Source organism: Eumetopias jubatus, unplaced genomic scaffold (genome assembly GCF_037043125.1).
Source record: "Eumetopias jubatus isolate StellerSeaLion01/CBP00866 unplaced genomic scaffold, mEumJub1_p1.0 scaffold_4, whole genome shotgun sequence".
NCBI lineage: Eukaryota > Metazoa > Chordata > Mammalia > Carnivora > Otariidae > Eumetopias > Eumetopias jubatus.
The window spans coordinates 28,677,305-28,694,253 of NW_028274810.1; the positions used below are offsets into that span (position 1 = coordinate 28,677,305).

The following is a 16,949-nucleotide window of genomic DNA, read 5'->3' on the forward strand; positions in this document are numbered from 1 at the left end:
ACACCACCAGCCCTCAGTAAAGTCTACTGGTCAAAAACATCAGCCCAATATAACATTTCTCATATCCTTAAAAATATTAGGAACTATACATACTAGGTTTCTTTAAAAAAAAAAAAAAAGGAAAGAAAAAAATTATAACTTCTTAGAAAAGCCAAAAGTAGGTATTTAGGAAAACAATGTAGCAAACATAGTTCAAAGCAAGAGTTTCTGATCTGAACAGTACAACTCATCAGCTTTAAGAAACCTTAAGACTTATTTTGTAAGCTTAACGGACTGACTTGTAAATCCATGTTTTAAAAAAAATCTGGCCTCTTAAAGCTTCTCTTCTTTTTGGATTTTCCTACATTGAGAAAATTCTTCAGTGGCAGAAAAATATCTCTACAGGTTAATTCTGAAATAGAATCTGATAAACTACCAAATACCAATCAAAATGAAAAATTTCTCAAAGCCAAGGTTGTAATAAACATGCTTTTCTGCTCTTTCCTCTAATCCCCTATCATCAATTTATCTGTCATATTTTCTACCTTGCATATTACTTTTTTCCTTTGGTATGATAACTAATAACAAGAGGAGGAAGACTTTGGCCTTCTGGAACTGCCCCCCGCCCCCGAACAACTAATGTTTAAAATTAAAGCAGTAAGTGTAAATAAGACAAATAATGACTAAGCAGATACTTTTAAGTTCTACAGTTTATAAAATTTCACCTATAAACTTACTCAGTAAGAATGAAGATGTCACATATTTAAAATTCTCTCTCCAGGGCTCACAGTTTTAACTTAACTTTTTTTCACAGAACTACATTTATTTCATCTCTCTGTAACTTTACCGTGTAGATTACTGTAACTGGGTCTGGTAGACTCAGTGTGTAAGATACATACACAATTACAAAACTATAGCTATAAATAGTAATTTTTCATGATTTATGTAGCACATAGTATTTAATTAAGTCTAAATCATCGAGAATAAAGATGAGAATTCTACCCTCATAATTCAAGCAACAGAAATCCCAAATATGATTTCTTAAAAGTCCTTCAAACAAGTGTTAAGGGCTTTTAAAAATGAACACAGGTACCTATAAGTGCTTGTAAATATAATACAGACTTATTTCTAGCGACTTTTCAGAATATCATTAATTTCCTATATTATCATTCACACAGAATTAGGTAAGATGGATGTAAAAATGTTCATGACATTATAGGAAAAAAGGAAGTCCAAAAAGGGACACCATACACTAGAACATGTCTGCTGCATTACTGACATCACTTTGGTTTGTCATATTGTTTTAATGAAAATGCAGAGAATAATGTAATCTTGCCCTAAACAAATATATCTTGTTTTACATGTGGCGAAAAGAGAAACTCAACTAAAGCAATTTGTAGAAAAGGCTACAAAATGTAATAAAACCAGACAGGCTAGACAGAGAAGGAAAGAGAAGGCATGAAAAAGAAGGAAGGACGACAGGGAGGGAGGAGGAGGGACAGTGCGGGAAGAGTGAGCAGCAAGAACAACAGTGAGCCCAACTACAGTATACCACCATTAATGATGAGATTTTTTATGGCACTGATAGACTCAAGTTCTCACCTGTGAGCTTTCAAACCTGTTTTTCATATGTCCAAACAAATGCTCAAGTTTCATAAATATATCTAAATTATGAGCTATGAATATTACAAGCACAACCTTAAATTCAAACATAAGAGAAATTAATTTTACTAACATAATGGAATAACGCTAATATTTATCAGTAGTATAATCAGCTGTTGCTAAAAAATGGTTTACTATTTGCTTTTTACTATTCTAAAATTTTTCATTTGCAGAGAATATCTTTAGTTTTAAGTAAACATCAAAGGCTGGCCAATTTTTTTTTAAAAGGAAAAATTCTGATAAAAAATACTTTTGTTTTAGTTCAAGAACACAAATTCCATGTAAACATTACTCAATATCTAGTATTTTATAGGCTTTTTAATTTACAAAATACCTACTGATGTATTATCTTACTTTGATCTACAATCCTGATATTTAACATGCCTATCTTTAATTCTTTAACTACTGGAAACTGTTTTTATACTTCTAAAAGTAGGGCAATTAAAATTGAACTTGATTTTTTTTATTGTCAACAAAATATAAATTGGCAGAAGTCATTATTAGTGACAAATTATTACATGAGTAACTCCAGTGACAAATTACTGAAAGTCTTAAAAATGTAAATACATTACAAGACAATGGTGGACATATGATTTCACATAAACAAAAAAAATAGCTAATATGATTGTACCCAGCACCCTCTTTATAATACCATTCTTTTATGGTTGAGCATTTCAAATGTTATAAAGAGGAGTTATTTTTAACTTGAGGGCATCTATACTTAATTCTGCGGTGTTTTTAATCTACGTATTTACAGGAGAGAGCCTTATAATGAGGGTGGAGAGTATTAAAGCCACACTACACACACAATAGGCCATCATGCATTTTAACCCATTATTAAACTTACCCCTCTTTTGAGGCTTCTGAAAGAAGGAATTCTGGGCTTCCCTGTTTTTATTTCATTCATACAATAATGCACGGGCTCAATGGAGAATGTGAGAAACTGGGACCCATTAGGAGTACTGGATGTGAATAAACTAGTAGGGGTTAAGGGTGGGGACTGTGGCTAATATGGAAATAAAGAAAGGAATCAATAAGCCAAATGTGCATAGTTTTTTCCTAAATGAAAATTCTATTTTTGGCAACACACTTTTCACAAAATAAATCTCAAAGTTTTCTATAAAAATAAGAGAATTAACATAGTTTTGCCAAAACTGTCATTTTAAAAGTCAAATTTACTTTTAAAAATGCACCATTTCATTTGATCACTTTTTACAAGCTGACATTAAAAATATAGAGTACACAAATTATAATGTTAGAGAGAGCAATATGACCTACATAAAAAAATTCTCTTCTGGTTTCTAGAATATTAGCACTACCTAACTGGTTATACTTAACCTGTACTTGTCAGAGATAAAGGTGGCAGCTACAGGTAAAGTTATCTAAACAGGTAATGTCTACTAAAATATTAAAATTGCAACTGATTATCACAAATAGACAAATTTCATTACGTTTGTGGTTTTTCTCTCAGACTGTTTCTATTTTATCTTCATTACACCTCATTTTTTTAAAAAAACTGAGTAGTCCTTGTTTTTCTAAGCTCTCCTATCTACTTTAAAAGTCTCACCTCTCAACTCTTCGCCTGGAAAATATTATTAAAAGCATGAATAATGCTTGAGTTAATTCTAAGTGCACTTCTAAAGATATTTATAGGTATATTATAATTTGAGTTAAATTTATCTACATTCTTATGTCAAGCGCAGAAAAATGAATTACAATGTGTACTTTAATAGAGCATATCAGATTAAAAGTACATATCTATTCTCAAACTAGATAGACACTGTTATAATCACTAAATTGGTTAAGATTAAGCACTCATCTTTTCCATTTGCTCATCTGCTGAGCTAGACTTATCTAACATATACAACACATCAAAAAAAGGATTCCAACAAGAGTGAGGATCTTTTAGTAAACTAGAGACTTTTTAAACTTCAAATAACCACAAACATTGAGCCCTTCCCATTAAATATTCACATGAATGATAAAAATAACCTTATTGGTATAACCTGTAAGACCTAATGTGACATTTATTATTGCTATGGTCAACCATTCATTCTAATAGAGAAACTGCAATTTTAGTGGTCTTATAGTTAGATCATAATGATTCCTTAGAAATTCTGATTGGAAACTACAAACAAGTGAAATTGCAAAAGCATACAATTCAAGAAATATTAACAACTATTTAATATTTTTACTTATCAAGTGGTGTTCAAATGTTAAATCCAGAAATAATTTTTACTATTAAGATACAAAACAGTTTCTAATAAGTGAAAAGTTAACTGAATCATTCAAATAAAAATGCTTATTCTCTATTAATAGTAAGCCATTATCCAATCAACACCTACATTGATTTAAATGACACACTAAAACAAAATTATTAGCATAGAAGAATTTTATGACTTTTACCTTTGGCTTTTTTCCAAAGAGCCACAACTTGCCCTTGGCCTTTCCTACTGTGGTTTTGGCATCCGTCTTCCCACTTTCCTGTTTGGATGCACTGATAGTCCCATCAGAAATGGTTCTATAAATATGCTGACTGTAATCTTCAAATGGGAAGTCTCCTGGAGGTTCAAATCCAGACTTGAAGGAGTCTACTACCATTTGAGAGTCCTACACATATGAAACATGTTTTTAAAACCATTTCATTTATTTTTAATACCATCAGCTTTTAAAACTTTATTCAAGAATACAAATATTTAAAGGAAATAATCCTATAGTTATCATTAAAGGTTTAAAGTGAATAATTTGTCCCTGTGGATTAGTAATAAACCTTAAATATTTTAATCCCAATAAAGATACTAATTTATAACCAAATTAACCCATTATTAATTTGTAATATTCATGAATGTTTTTATTTCATAGCTTCAACCCACTGAAATTCATCTGAGGACAAGGATAAGTAAGATCTAACTGATGAAAGGAATATAAGAAGAGGTTATTCTCATGTAGAAATTCTAAGAAGTTTCAAAAGAAAAGGTCTTTTTGCTTACAGGATATCTCCAAAGATGATCTTTGGAACAGGGGAAAAGACACCTAATTGTAAAAGAGAGTAAGAAACAAGTACAAACGCTTTCATTCATCCAAAAGGGGAAAGGATAAACAAAATATCTTAAACACATACTCGGGAATGTTAACCAAGCAAAAGAGAAAGATCTCACACACAGTATTAAATACAAAAGGCAACTTAAAAAATTAAAAGTTCAGTATGATTTCCCTAAAACTTTAAAACTCACTTAACTACTGTATATTGTCTTTGGACATACCTACCACTATCCCAACGTTAGCTACTGACACCTTAAGCTCATTATTTTCAAACAGAATACTTTATCTCTACAAACTCCTCCCAACCCAACCCCTAGCTACTTTTTTATTGCCTATTTCTGTTAATTGTGCATTTTGCCTGTCATTTAGTCAAAAGTTATCCGTAAGTCACAGCTCAGTTTTGTCCTTAATGCCACCCCTACCAATCACTCACTAAAGGGTAAGAATGAGAAAGGAGAAGGGACATAACTATATTTGTAATCTTGCATCCAGCCATACTGAAATATAAATGTGATTTCTGAATTCCCAATTAAAGAACCCAAAAGTCCTTTTATTTTTTTTTAAAGATTTATTTATTTTGCGGGGGGGAAGCTGGTGAGTGGGGGGAGGGGCAGAGGAAGAGAATCTTCAAGCAGACTCCCCACTAAGCACAGAGCCAGGGGTCCGGGGCTTGATCCCAGGACCCCAAGATCATGACCTGAGCCTTGAGCGAAACCAACAGTCTGACACTTAACCAATTGAGCCATGCAGGCACCCCAAAAATCCTTTTATTTTTAAAATTTAAGTTAGAATTCTATGTGTTATTACAGGAAGGATGCTAATTAATATAATACCAACTTGCTATGAAGACTAAAATATATGGTAAATATTTGGTACTCCCCAAACACTGGTTCTCTTCTCTTGTTCTTTCCTCATAATCTCCGTTTCTGCCAACCATCCGTTCTGGTCACTCTATCAACATTTACTGAAAAATGACCAGGTACCAGAGTCTTACTAGACCTTAATCAAGACAGAATGTGACTGGATATTCTTCCTCAAGGGGAGCAGGGCTATGCTGTTCCTTCTACTCATGACGCCCTTCTTCCTTTTTCCCATGGGCCATTATTCCATACACTACCCATGCTTCAAGTGTCAAGTCATATATTAAAAGCAATTCTTACAGTAACTCTAGATCTTTCTCTTAACTTTCACGAGAGTAAGAATATAATACAGTTTGTAACCCACAGTTCACAGGTTATGTTATACTCTTGGAACAGAACTGAAAATTTAGTGAGGGGAGGAGAAGGATTAGAACTTTTTTCCTTCAGAACAACTAGAATTTTAGTGTTTAGAATGGTCTTTAAAGCCCAAAGGAGGGGCGCCGGGGTGGCTCAATCGTTGAGCATCTGCCTTCAGCTCAGGTCATGGTCCCAGGGTCCTGGGATCGAGCCCCGCATCGGGCTCCCTGCTCCGTGGGAAGCCTGTTTCTCCCTCTCCCACTCCCCCTGCTTGTGTTCCCTCTCTCGCTGTGTCTCTCTCTGTCAAATAAATAAATAAAATCTTAAAAAAAAAAAAAAAAGCCCAAAGGAATCCAATCTACTGCCAGACTTCTACAGAATATAATTTAGAATCAGCTATTCATCAACTACTTCACCCCTTTCCCAATTCATTTCACCAACTCCAGCTGCATACGTAAACCAAATACATTTATTCAAATGTAATTATATAGCACTTACTCTTCTTTCATCAACTGATTTTGCGGCGAGAATCATTCCTTCCAAACATTTTGAAATGATAGGAATAACTTTGCGTTCTGAGTCTGCAAATCCTCTGTAACACTCACTGAGTTTAATAGTCCTTCGTTCATCCATTTCTTGTAGTTGCTAATAATCAGAAATTTTTTTAAAAAGGGAATACTGAATTTTCTTTTCATGCTGAAGCAAAACCTGCCTCCAAATTAAGGATTCTACAGAAATAGTTACACTGTTGTTAATACCTTTTCAGTGCTACAGACTTACAATACTTAAAACTTGAGACTTGTCATACAACAAGAGAAAAAAAAATCCAGCCTTTTAGCCCATCTTAAAACCAAGTGACACTGGTTTTCAAGTATTCTAAAGGCACCCCCTAACAGGCTACCAGCTCCCTACCCCTCACCACCTCCACCTTTCATTCTTCAGTCAGAGCAGTTGTCTACGTGTCCAGGAAAAGCTGCACTTGAAAAGAGAATTCTGATGCCTTCCCCCCTACCCCTTTAAAGCAACTGGTCTATAACATATATAAATCTAAAGACTTCTAAGCCCTTAAGTTAGTTCAGACTACTTTGGTAAGATCTGGCTGGACTAAGGATCCACAGCTGACTGAATACCAACAGGTACTCAGACCTACCAGTCAATCTACAGCTCAGAGTGACTGTTAAAGGATTGGGGACACAAGATGAAAAACAGGAAGCTATATGGTGAAAATGGTACATATAATGGAATTCCCACAATTCAAAAATTCACTAACATATGCCACTAAGAATTATACTGTGACAAGTGAAGCCAGTAACTTAATGGCATTTTTGACACTTAATATTTGCCAATACTACTAAGCCTTTCTTCCTCCTAGGAAGTAGCTACACTGTTCAAATCCCCAAACTCCCATAGCCTTCATACTAGTTTTTCCTCTCTAATTACTTCCCGAAGCCTGGGGGTTTGACACCCACATTTTCACAAAGGAACTGCTCCCAGCATTACAAAATGGCAAGACTGCTCCATAGCAAGGTCCAAACAAAAGGATCAACCCCCCCCAAACACAGAAAGTGGTTGATCTCCCAAGTTAAGATCTCCCTAGAACATGAAGGCTTAGCTGGAGAGCCTAGAAAAGCACCCACCCAGAGTGAGGACTGGCAGGCTAGATACTCTGGATTAAATGACTGGAATACGATACCCACTCTAGGCCACCACCTCAAACTATGCTCCCTTTGTACTGCTAATTTGCTTAAAAAGAAAAAGAAAAAAAATGTATTTGGGCTCACAACTCTTTCCATATAAGCTCTGCTCTCCCAGAAACTACTTAGAACACCATTTCACCTAAAATGTTTTCTCTAATTTCTTATCTTTCTAGAATAAGTAGTAAATAACTTAACCATCATGTAAATTCTGGGTTTTTATCTCAGGCTGTTTGGCAACTGTTTATCATCAAGTGATAATGGATGGGATTTGTAAGCAAACTTATGGCCTGAATTACATTTATGATCTGGCAGCTAGGAAGACAAGCAGGTAAAAACCGGGCTAATAAATACATTTCATAAGATTTATTTCTGCTACATGGAGTAATGCCAATGATTCTGGTATAGTGTCAAAAAGCTACATCCCAATTCTTGTCAAGCAGATTACAATGTACAATTCCAGTGAATTCCCCATGTCCTAATGCTCACTGACATGGTATTAAACTTTATCCAGAAAATGTCATTGTTTTAGTGAACTGTTTATTACACTAATAATAAATCTATAGGAAAATTTGTGATTTCAAAGTTAGGAAAAATTTACTTTTCAAATCTATAATCATAAAGGAAGTTCGTATCACTAATTCTGATGACTAGTAAATCTAGAAACATGCTGGTTGATTCCTGAAATTCAAGTTTTACATTTAAAGAATAGTTCTTCCAACTCTAAAACTACATTAATTTCATATACCTAAACTTTACCTTGTAAATCTGAGGAATCACTACGTAGAAATGTTTGTGTTGTTCTCCATTAAAGTTCTGTAACTGTGCCGCATATTCATTTTTATTTTCATCAGCCATATGTGTACGCAGATTCAACTGCTGTTTGGCCTAGAGACAAATTGGTCCAAATCATTACCAACAAAAATAACAACGAAAAAATTACAGCTAATTCGCTTCTCTAAAAGTTACACTAAAACCAGACTTTTTCTAACTATTAGTATCATTTAAAATTTAAGGATATGCTTGCAGATCTTCTGGCCAGAGCACTCTCCTTTGCAACATTCTCTTTCTCTTACTACAACAGTCCTCCCCCTTGCAACAATCTGTTCAAATAAAGTTTCTGCTTACCAAATCCAGACTTTTTAAAATTAAATAAATGACATTATGGCTTGACTTGAAATAGGATGCTCTTAATCAGAAGGGAAAATCAGTACAGAAATATTTTAGATAGTTAAAGTTAGTAGTGAAACATTCCTTTAAACATAATCCACTTATATCCAACTAGAACCAGAGTGAAACCAAATAATGATAAAAATGTTAATATTGGATAAAGTAATACTCAACAATAATTTCCAGCTCTATACAAAACCAGAAGTACTTTAAAAAATGTTTATTTAGAATACAGTTCCGTTCATCTCAAGGTCTTATAGAAATGCTTTTTGACTGAGTCAGGTTAGCATCATCTACACTGATAAGAATGTTAGAATACAAACTTAATGTAAAATCATTAATTCTAGATTTAATGAAAGAGAATCTAAATAAATTTCTCAATTGTTCTAAAGTAATAAGAAAAAAACAAAATAAGAACTGACCTCAATTTTTCAGTGTTCCAAGGAATAAATCATGTTATACGACAGTGCTTTCGAAATTGTAAAGCACATTGTGAATAAACTTCAATATTTTAATTCCCCTTTCTGCAAATGTAGTCTCTAACCTTCTAACAGGAGGTCCACAAGTCAGTTATTCCGAACTCAGAAACAAACTGACCTATGGAATTACATGGTAGCCAAGATACCAAATAAGCCCACAAAAATGCATTTAATCCACAGTGTACTTGAAGATTACAATACTTAAGTGCTACGGAAACTAAACACCACAGCCCAAAATATTTCTACAGAAAAATACATTTGAAGTTCCAACCTGGGACCTTAAGTACACATTCATTTATTTCTTCCCCCTTTCTCCCTGCTCCCACAAACTATGATGGAATATAGTATTCTAAATTATTCCTTACCCACAATGGTTCTGTCAGGAGAAACCGCTCCTGTTCTAAAGTCACTGGCTGTGATTCCCAAAGCCTAGGGCAAAGGTTCCATAGGGTATGTAGAAGTATAAGGCTAGAAAGCTAATACAACTGAATTCTCCTCTGGCGTACTGTGGGCTTCATACTAACTGCCTTCTCTCTCTCTTTTTTAACATTGCATTAAAAAATCTTTTAAATGTTTAATTGTGGTAAAACACACAATACACTAACATAAAACTGACCATCTTAATCATTTCTAAGTGTACAGTTCAGGAGTGGTATGGTATATGTATGCTGTGCAACTGCCTTCCTTTTCTTAAGGAAGATCAGTAACTAGCTTGCTCCCTCTTCACCTTTTTTTTTTTTTTTAACTTTTATCAGTAGTTGCTCAGTTGAAACTATGTTCCCTTCCCTCCCTGGTCACTTACAACAGAATTCCTCTACTCTATAGTTCCTAAAGCAAATCCTCAAAGTTTTCCAAATTTTCTAAGTAAGGAGACTACAAATAAATGAGCATAAAAAACTGTAAACATTAAAATTCTTAAGTTAGGTTAAACACGTTATATCTGGATTTCAAAATGTCTAATTAGTCTCTAAAGATATCTTTACGGACAAAATGAAAAAATAAGTTAAATGAAGAGTCCGGTTAAAGAGTTCCTTAACTTGTCTAGTACATAAATTATATATTCAATCAATGTTTGGTCAAGGGAGTTGGAACCAGTGTCAACCAGCAAGGATGTCTCCCATGTATAAAACAGTGCCGTTTCCAACTGTTGTGGTCCACATTTTTATCAAATAATGATAACACATTATTTGTGTTATCACATGTGACACACATTATGTGTCCAAAATCTAAACAGCAGAGTTAAGTCTAGTAACTGATAGAGATGTACATATGCATTTAAAATACCAACAGTACAAGTTCTGAGACACATGTTCTCATACCACACCATATGTGAAAAAACATTGGGTTAACCATAAACTCAATGGGAGTCCATCCAAACAATGTAATTGCCCAAAAAGTCGATATACATTTAGGCCATAATTAACATAAATTTGGTGTTCAAAACAAGGGAGGTAATCAAACTCAGGACCGATAAGACCATAGCTAGATTATTACATCCCATTGGAAGTAACATAATTTATGTGGGATATTGACAAATTAATAGGTATCCAAAGGAAAATACTTATAATGAAAGGTAACTTGAAGCTATTTCCTACATAGAACAAAGAAACACAATGGTTTATCTAAGGGTAGAGAATCTGCTACAAATACCTGAAAAGCTATAATGAGGAAAATACAGATTTGATACTTTTCTGGTACCTCAAAGAAATTAAAACTAAACAGCGGGATGAGTGAGATCAATGTAAGGAAATGTTAGAGTTGGGGGGAAAAAAGAACAAACTGCCTTAAGACTGTTTATTTCCAACGAGATGGAACTTACTATCATTAGAGGTTTAAAGTCATTAAAAATCAGGTAGAAAAACATAAAAGCCTCACAAGTTATACTAGAAGGCCTTTAAGGTATTTGCAAAATCTGGATTTTATATAATTTTATAGCTTTTAAGTGGTAAAGAAAATGGAATGCAGAAAATAAATTACTCCTCCCCTCCTTTTTACTTTTTTCTTGTTCTAATCGCATAGAGAATTATAAAATCCTAAACTGAAAATATACAAATGGTGGGCCTTTGTATATACAAAAATGTGGAGTAGGGTTCAATTGTATTTCAAAATCCCAACATGTCAACTCTATCACTATGTCAAATGTTCTAAGATAAAGAGCATACAGCAGGGGAGAAGGAAAAGCAAAGCAGCAGCAGTTACAGGACTGATCCTACAAATAGTTATGTTACAGAACACCTGACCCAGATCAGTTAGTGACAAGAGAGTTCAGCTTCCCAAAATGAATGAATGAGTGAAACAAACACATAAACAACTAACATCACATACCTCTGACACTCTGATCTTGTTTTGCCTTGTGTCAAGTTGGGGAAGCACACTACCCAACTCCCACTTGCACACCCCATCAACTTACCTTAGACTTTCTATTCTGTTTTGGAATCGGATAGAAACTCATTCTCAATAGCAATCATGTCTTTCCTACGCATTCTGAATGCAGTTAAGGCATTACAATAAAGTAACACATATTAACTACTTTCTCAGACTAACTTGTGATTTGAAGTACACAAATATTTGTATATTTTAGATTTAGACATAGTTTTTCTCTTGGGGAAAGTACCAATACAAATATTTTAACTACCCTCCATACGCAAGTAATGATGTTTTGATATCAAAGTTAGTTTGGATTGTTTCTTACCTTTTCAACGTCCGCCTTGGTTGCATTAGTATCATTATCCAATCTTTCATAACTCTGTTGTGCCTTTTCTGCCTCTCTACATTCTCTTTCAAATTTCTTTTTACTCTGTTTAAAAAATTAAAATATCACACTGAGAAATAAATTAATTTCTCATTAAAAAATAAATTTAAAATGCTGCCACTATATATTGTATAGAATTACACACTAAAAATAAAATTTCTCTAAATTAGAAAAGAAATGTTAGTATTACAATCAATCCATGTGACTTAAATATCAGACACTATAGACTGTCTAGGAAAAAAAACATTGGCATGACTGAGTTAATATTTATAATATACCTCATCGTTTGCCAATAAGAAAAAAATCATATTTTTTGGTAATTTTTTATTATAAGCTCACCTTCAGCAGGACTTTTTTGGTTTGTTTGCTGTTTTGTGTTTGGTTTTGTAGGTTTGTTTGGCTGCTTGGTTTTGGTGTTTGCTTGTTTTCATTTTTTTGTGGTGGAATGTGGAAATGTCCCTCCAAAGTGGCTTCATATTGTTTCTTCCAGGAGTCTCAGGAATACCGTTAGCCCAGAACCAGGCCTTTAAAATTTTTACTTAATTCAAATTACTATGACTTTGTAAAAGCTATTCACAACAGAGCCATGTGATATGTACCATATTTCCTTCCCGGCATACTTCTTTTTTTTAATTCCTCGACTTAATTTCTTTTTTTACCTTTGCTTAGTTTTCAACGTATTTTCTTCTAATTCCACCCTAGTGTACACAGTTCTTTAAAAATCTCTCCTCAGTTAATTCAAACATATTCAGAATTCTATCCATTTTATTTTCTTAATGAAATCTCTTCCAAAGGCTTTGACCTATTGAAATTTGGACTGCTTATAGAAACTAGACCTATTGCATAGCTGCTTCCTTAAAAATTCCCTTCACCATCATCGCAGAGATTCCTTTCACCTCCCCTTTGATTTGAAATTCGTATTTCCCAGTTCCACACCTTCCCCTTTCTTGGTTCATTTCCTTATTTTGCTAGAACACATTTAGCAATAGCTTCCTAAAAGATTTGCGGGAGATAACTTTTCACATCTCCATGGCTGAAAATACCTTTACCATCACTTTTAATTGATAAAATTTGGCTGGGTATGATGCTGTCTGAAACTGTCTTTCTTCAGAAATGTAAAAGTACTAACTAATCCACTATCTTCTGGCTTCCTGATCCCATTCTGATTCCTGATCCTTTGCATAAAACATGTTTGTTTTGTTTTCCTCTCTGGAGGCTGGTAAGGATCTTCTCTCTCTCCTAACTGTTCTGAAATTTCATGGAGGTATGTCTTGCTGTGAGTCCACTGTGTGGAGCACCTAGAAAATCCTTTCCATCTGGAAACTCATGTCTTTCTGTTCTGGGAAAATTTTCTTAAATTATTTTTGTCTGTCCATTTTCAATGTTTTCTCTTTTTTAGAATGCTTATTATTTTGAAAATGAATCTACAGGATGAACCCTCTACTTTTCTTGTATTTTCAACTTGTATCATTCTGCTCTACTTTTAGAGATTTCTTTAATTTTATTTTTTCTAAGTGAGTTTTTAATTTCTGCTATTCTAAAGTTCTTTGTGTGTTCCTTTGACAGCATCTTATTCCTATTTCACAGATGTAGTTATCTTCTCTATTCCCTTTCAATATTAATAGTGTTTCATATGTTTTGCTTGTTTTTGCTATTTTCACTGTTTCTTCAAAGCTGCTACCATCCCCACCCCCATATTAGTTTTGGTCTTTAGTATTTACATTAGTTGTTTTCTCTAAATGTATGAGGATCCTTGCCTATCTGTTCTTATTTTAAAAGCCAACTGAAAGTTCCACACGTGGGGCTTGAGGATTATTGTCTCTTCCTCTAGGGTAATATGGCCAGGTAGTTTCCTTGGAGAAACCCTACTATTGTTACCTGTAAGTCTTTTCTCTCAAGCTAGTTAGATTCCCCAGAGGAGACTCCTCAATTTCTTACCTGGAAAAACATATCCCTTGCTACCTGTATTCTCAGAATCGCTCAGAAGAAAGCAGAGGATGTCAACATTTTCTATGTACCTAACCCCCTTATTAGAACAAGTTAGATGTCAATTTCTTATCTTGGGGATTACAAAATTATAAATGGGACAAATTTGGGTTCCAAACCTCTTAACTACCGGGTCAAGGTTTAAATTTTTCACAAGATACCTCTCCTCCTTTGACCTTCAGATAGAGACAAGTTTCTTTGCTGCCTTCCTTGACCAGTGGGCAGAGTTCGTATAGTCCATCTTTTACTAGAGGGTTAGTCCTTTGAAGGTTCAAAACTTTATACAGGGGTATCAGTTTCAACTCTCTACAACATATAGAGCTAAAACATCATCTCTGTCCCTGTATATTAAAACTTAAGCCCTTAGCAAGGTCCAATAAACCACCACACTCCAATACCTCTGCCTTCATTCTTCAAATGCCACTGTATCATATACCTATTGCTCTGGCTTCTAGTTTACCCTTAATTTCCAGCAGTTACAGATCTCCCTTTCTCTCAGCTCTAAGAACTTAAAAAATACAATAAAAAACAGTTTAGCTATTATATCTAAGTATTTGTAGCCAAGAGGTTTCTGAGTTAGCTCAAACTGTCATATAGCTAGAACCAGACATACCTCCCCCACCCCTTCTTAGAAGAGCCCACCTCCCAGTGTAAAGGCTGAAAATAGCTGATACTTGCTTTACCAGCCTCCCCACAACGGGAGCATGGTCAAGTAATCTAATCCTGTCAAAGGCACCCATTAGGAAGTCTGCTGGGAATTTTCTGAAAGTTTTCCCTCCCTGATAAAAAGGAACAGTTAGAAGAGAGATGCCCTCTTTTTTCCTGCTTCCGCATGCAGCTGAATGAGGATGTGGTGCTTGGCAGCTTAAGTTGACTGTTGACCATAAGGGGACAAGCCTGAGGAAAAAGCCAACATGGTCAAGACATAAAAAGTGGACAGAGAAAGGAGAAGCAGCTCTAGTGACATCACTGAGCTACTGACCAACTCTGAAACTGCTCCATTTCTGAGCTCTGTTCTTATAAATCTGCATGCTCTGTTACCTGAGCCGCCTGATAGACCTAGCATCTTTGATACTTTAATCTTGGTAATCTCTCACTATTCCTTCAAAATCTTTGTAGGCTACTCTCTTCTGCCCTCATCTTAAATGCCAGTATGGCCTATTTTCATTATCCTGGGGTTAATAACTATCTTTTTAAACTATTTTTCTCAATTTTCAATACTCTGTCACTAATTCAGCCTGCCTCTCCCACTTCTTTAAATCTCCTCTCAATTATTTCAAAAATGTTAGGAATTTTGCAATTTCATTTTCTTGATTAAACAGGAAGATAGAAAACTAAGAAATGGGATCCTGCACATATTTCTACATATTCCACAAAAATTTTATTTGTCTGTCTCCCTCACTAGACTGCAGGCTCCACAAAAACAAGGACTATGTCACTATTCACTTTTTTTTTTCCACTGTTCACTTCTATACCAGGACTCAGTACATGTCAAGGATGCTTTCAATAAACATGAGTTAAGCTGAACTCATCTTTAAAGGTATTGTTAGACTTAAAGAAATCACTCCCACATTTTTTTTCAATGCTTCTTTCTTATGACCCCTCTAACTTTTGCTTAGTAACTGCCAACTGTTCTAAAGGCAAGTCAGCACATATTAACAGGAATAATTTGTGCCAACACAAGTTTTTAAAGGGACCAGTGACTCACAAGTGTAGGAGTCTATTATTATGTGTATATGAAAACACACATATATACACACTCATTAGGTGACAGATACTAAGAATGCTAGTTAAGGTAAATTAAAATTTAATAAATGTAAACACTCCTAAAAGTCCTGTTAAAACCAGTTAGAATGAAAATGAAAACGAAAATGAAAGGGACTATTAATATAAGAATTCTCAATCAGCACTATTTGCCTAGAATCTTGTATCAGTGACATTTATATAGCAAGACTTTACTCTTAGAATGTGATTTGAAGCTCTGATGTGATTTTAAAAAAAAGAAAAAAAGGCCAAAAACACGTATATACATGAGGTTTTTTCTAATCTTAAACTTTAAAGTCCGTTTCCCAAACTAAATTAACAAACTAAATTGACATGGAAAAAAATCCTTTCGAATACAGTGTCCATAATAAAAATATGCAAGTAAAAGAGTAAAGAATAAGCTGCTTACTAACCTGAGAGTTCAAAAAGAATGTATTTTTTTAAGATTTTATTTATGTATTAGAGAGAGCGAGCCTGTGAGAGTAGGGAAGGGCAGAGGGGGAGGGAGAGGGAGAAAGAATCTGAAGCAAACTCTGCACTCAGTGGGGAGCCCAACGCACCTGAGCTGAAACCAAGAGTCAGACACTCAACCAACTGAGCCACCCAGGTGCCCCCAAAAGGAATATTAATCTTATACTACAGAACATGTGGTAGAGAATTTTAAGGAAAGCAGACAATGTTCTATGTAGACATCTTGTTTTTCAAATGACTGTATGCCAGTATATTTAAGAGAAAGCACATTAGCAAGCACCCTTGAAGTCTGGGATTTTTTTAAAGATTTTTTTATTTGAGAGAGGGAGAGCGGGAGAGGAGCAGAGGGAGAGGGAGAGAAATTCTGAAGCAGGCTCCCCGCTCAGCTCGATTCTAGGACCCTGAGGATCACAACTTGAGCTGAAATTAAGAGTCAGCCACTCAACCGAGTCACCCAGGCGCCCCTACCCTTGGAAAGTTTTTATAGTAAATAATTATTATACTTTTATAATTTTACCTATAAATACTATCAAATATTTTCTTTCCTACAATTTGAACGGTCTATGACCAAGAGCCCAGTACTAGGAATATTTACATTATTACAGAATCACTGAACTGGAAGAAACATTTCATATAATCTAGTCCACTGTCTTCATTTTTCATATGCTAAAGATGAAATCAAGAGAAATCACAAAAGGCAGAACTAGAATCTAGGTCCCCTCAGTTTCTGTCA

The 16,949-nt window shown here is 34.6% G+C and overlaps 1 protein-coding gene across 1 annotated transcript in view; it reads right to left on the reverse strand.

Moving 5' to 3' along the window:
* Positions 1-16,949, reverse strand: part of FNBP1L (formin binding protein 1 like) — a 78,393-nt gene that overhangs the window by 12,010 nt on the left and 49,434 nt on the right. The window contains exons 6-10 of the mRNA XM_088022839.1: positions 11,936-12,040; positions 8,354-8,482; positions 6,399-6,545; positions 4,048-4,251; positions 2,489-2,647 (exon numbers count right to left, since the gene is read on the reverse strand). Coding sequence (XP_087878965.1) covers positions 2,489-2,647; positions 4,048-4,251; positions 6,399-6,545; positions 8,354-8,482; positions 11,936-12,040 — 744 coding nt within the window. The remainder of the gene's footprint in view (positions 1-2,488; positions 2,648-4,047; positions 4,252-6,398; positions 6,546-8,353; positions 8,483-11,935; positions 12,041-16,949) is intronic.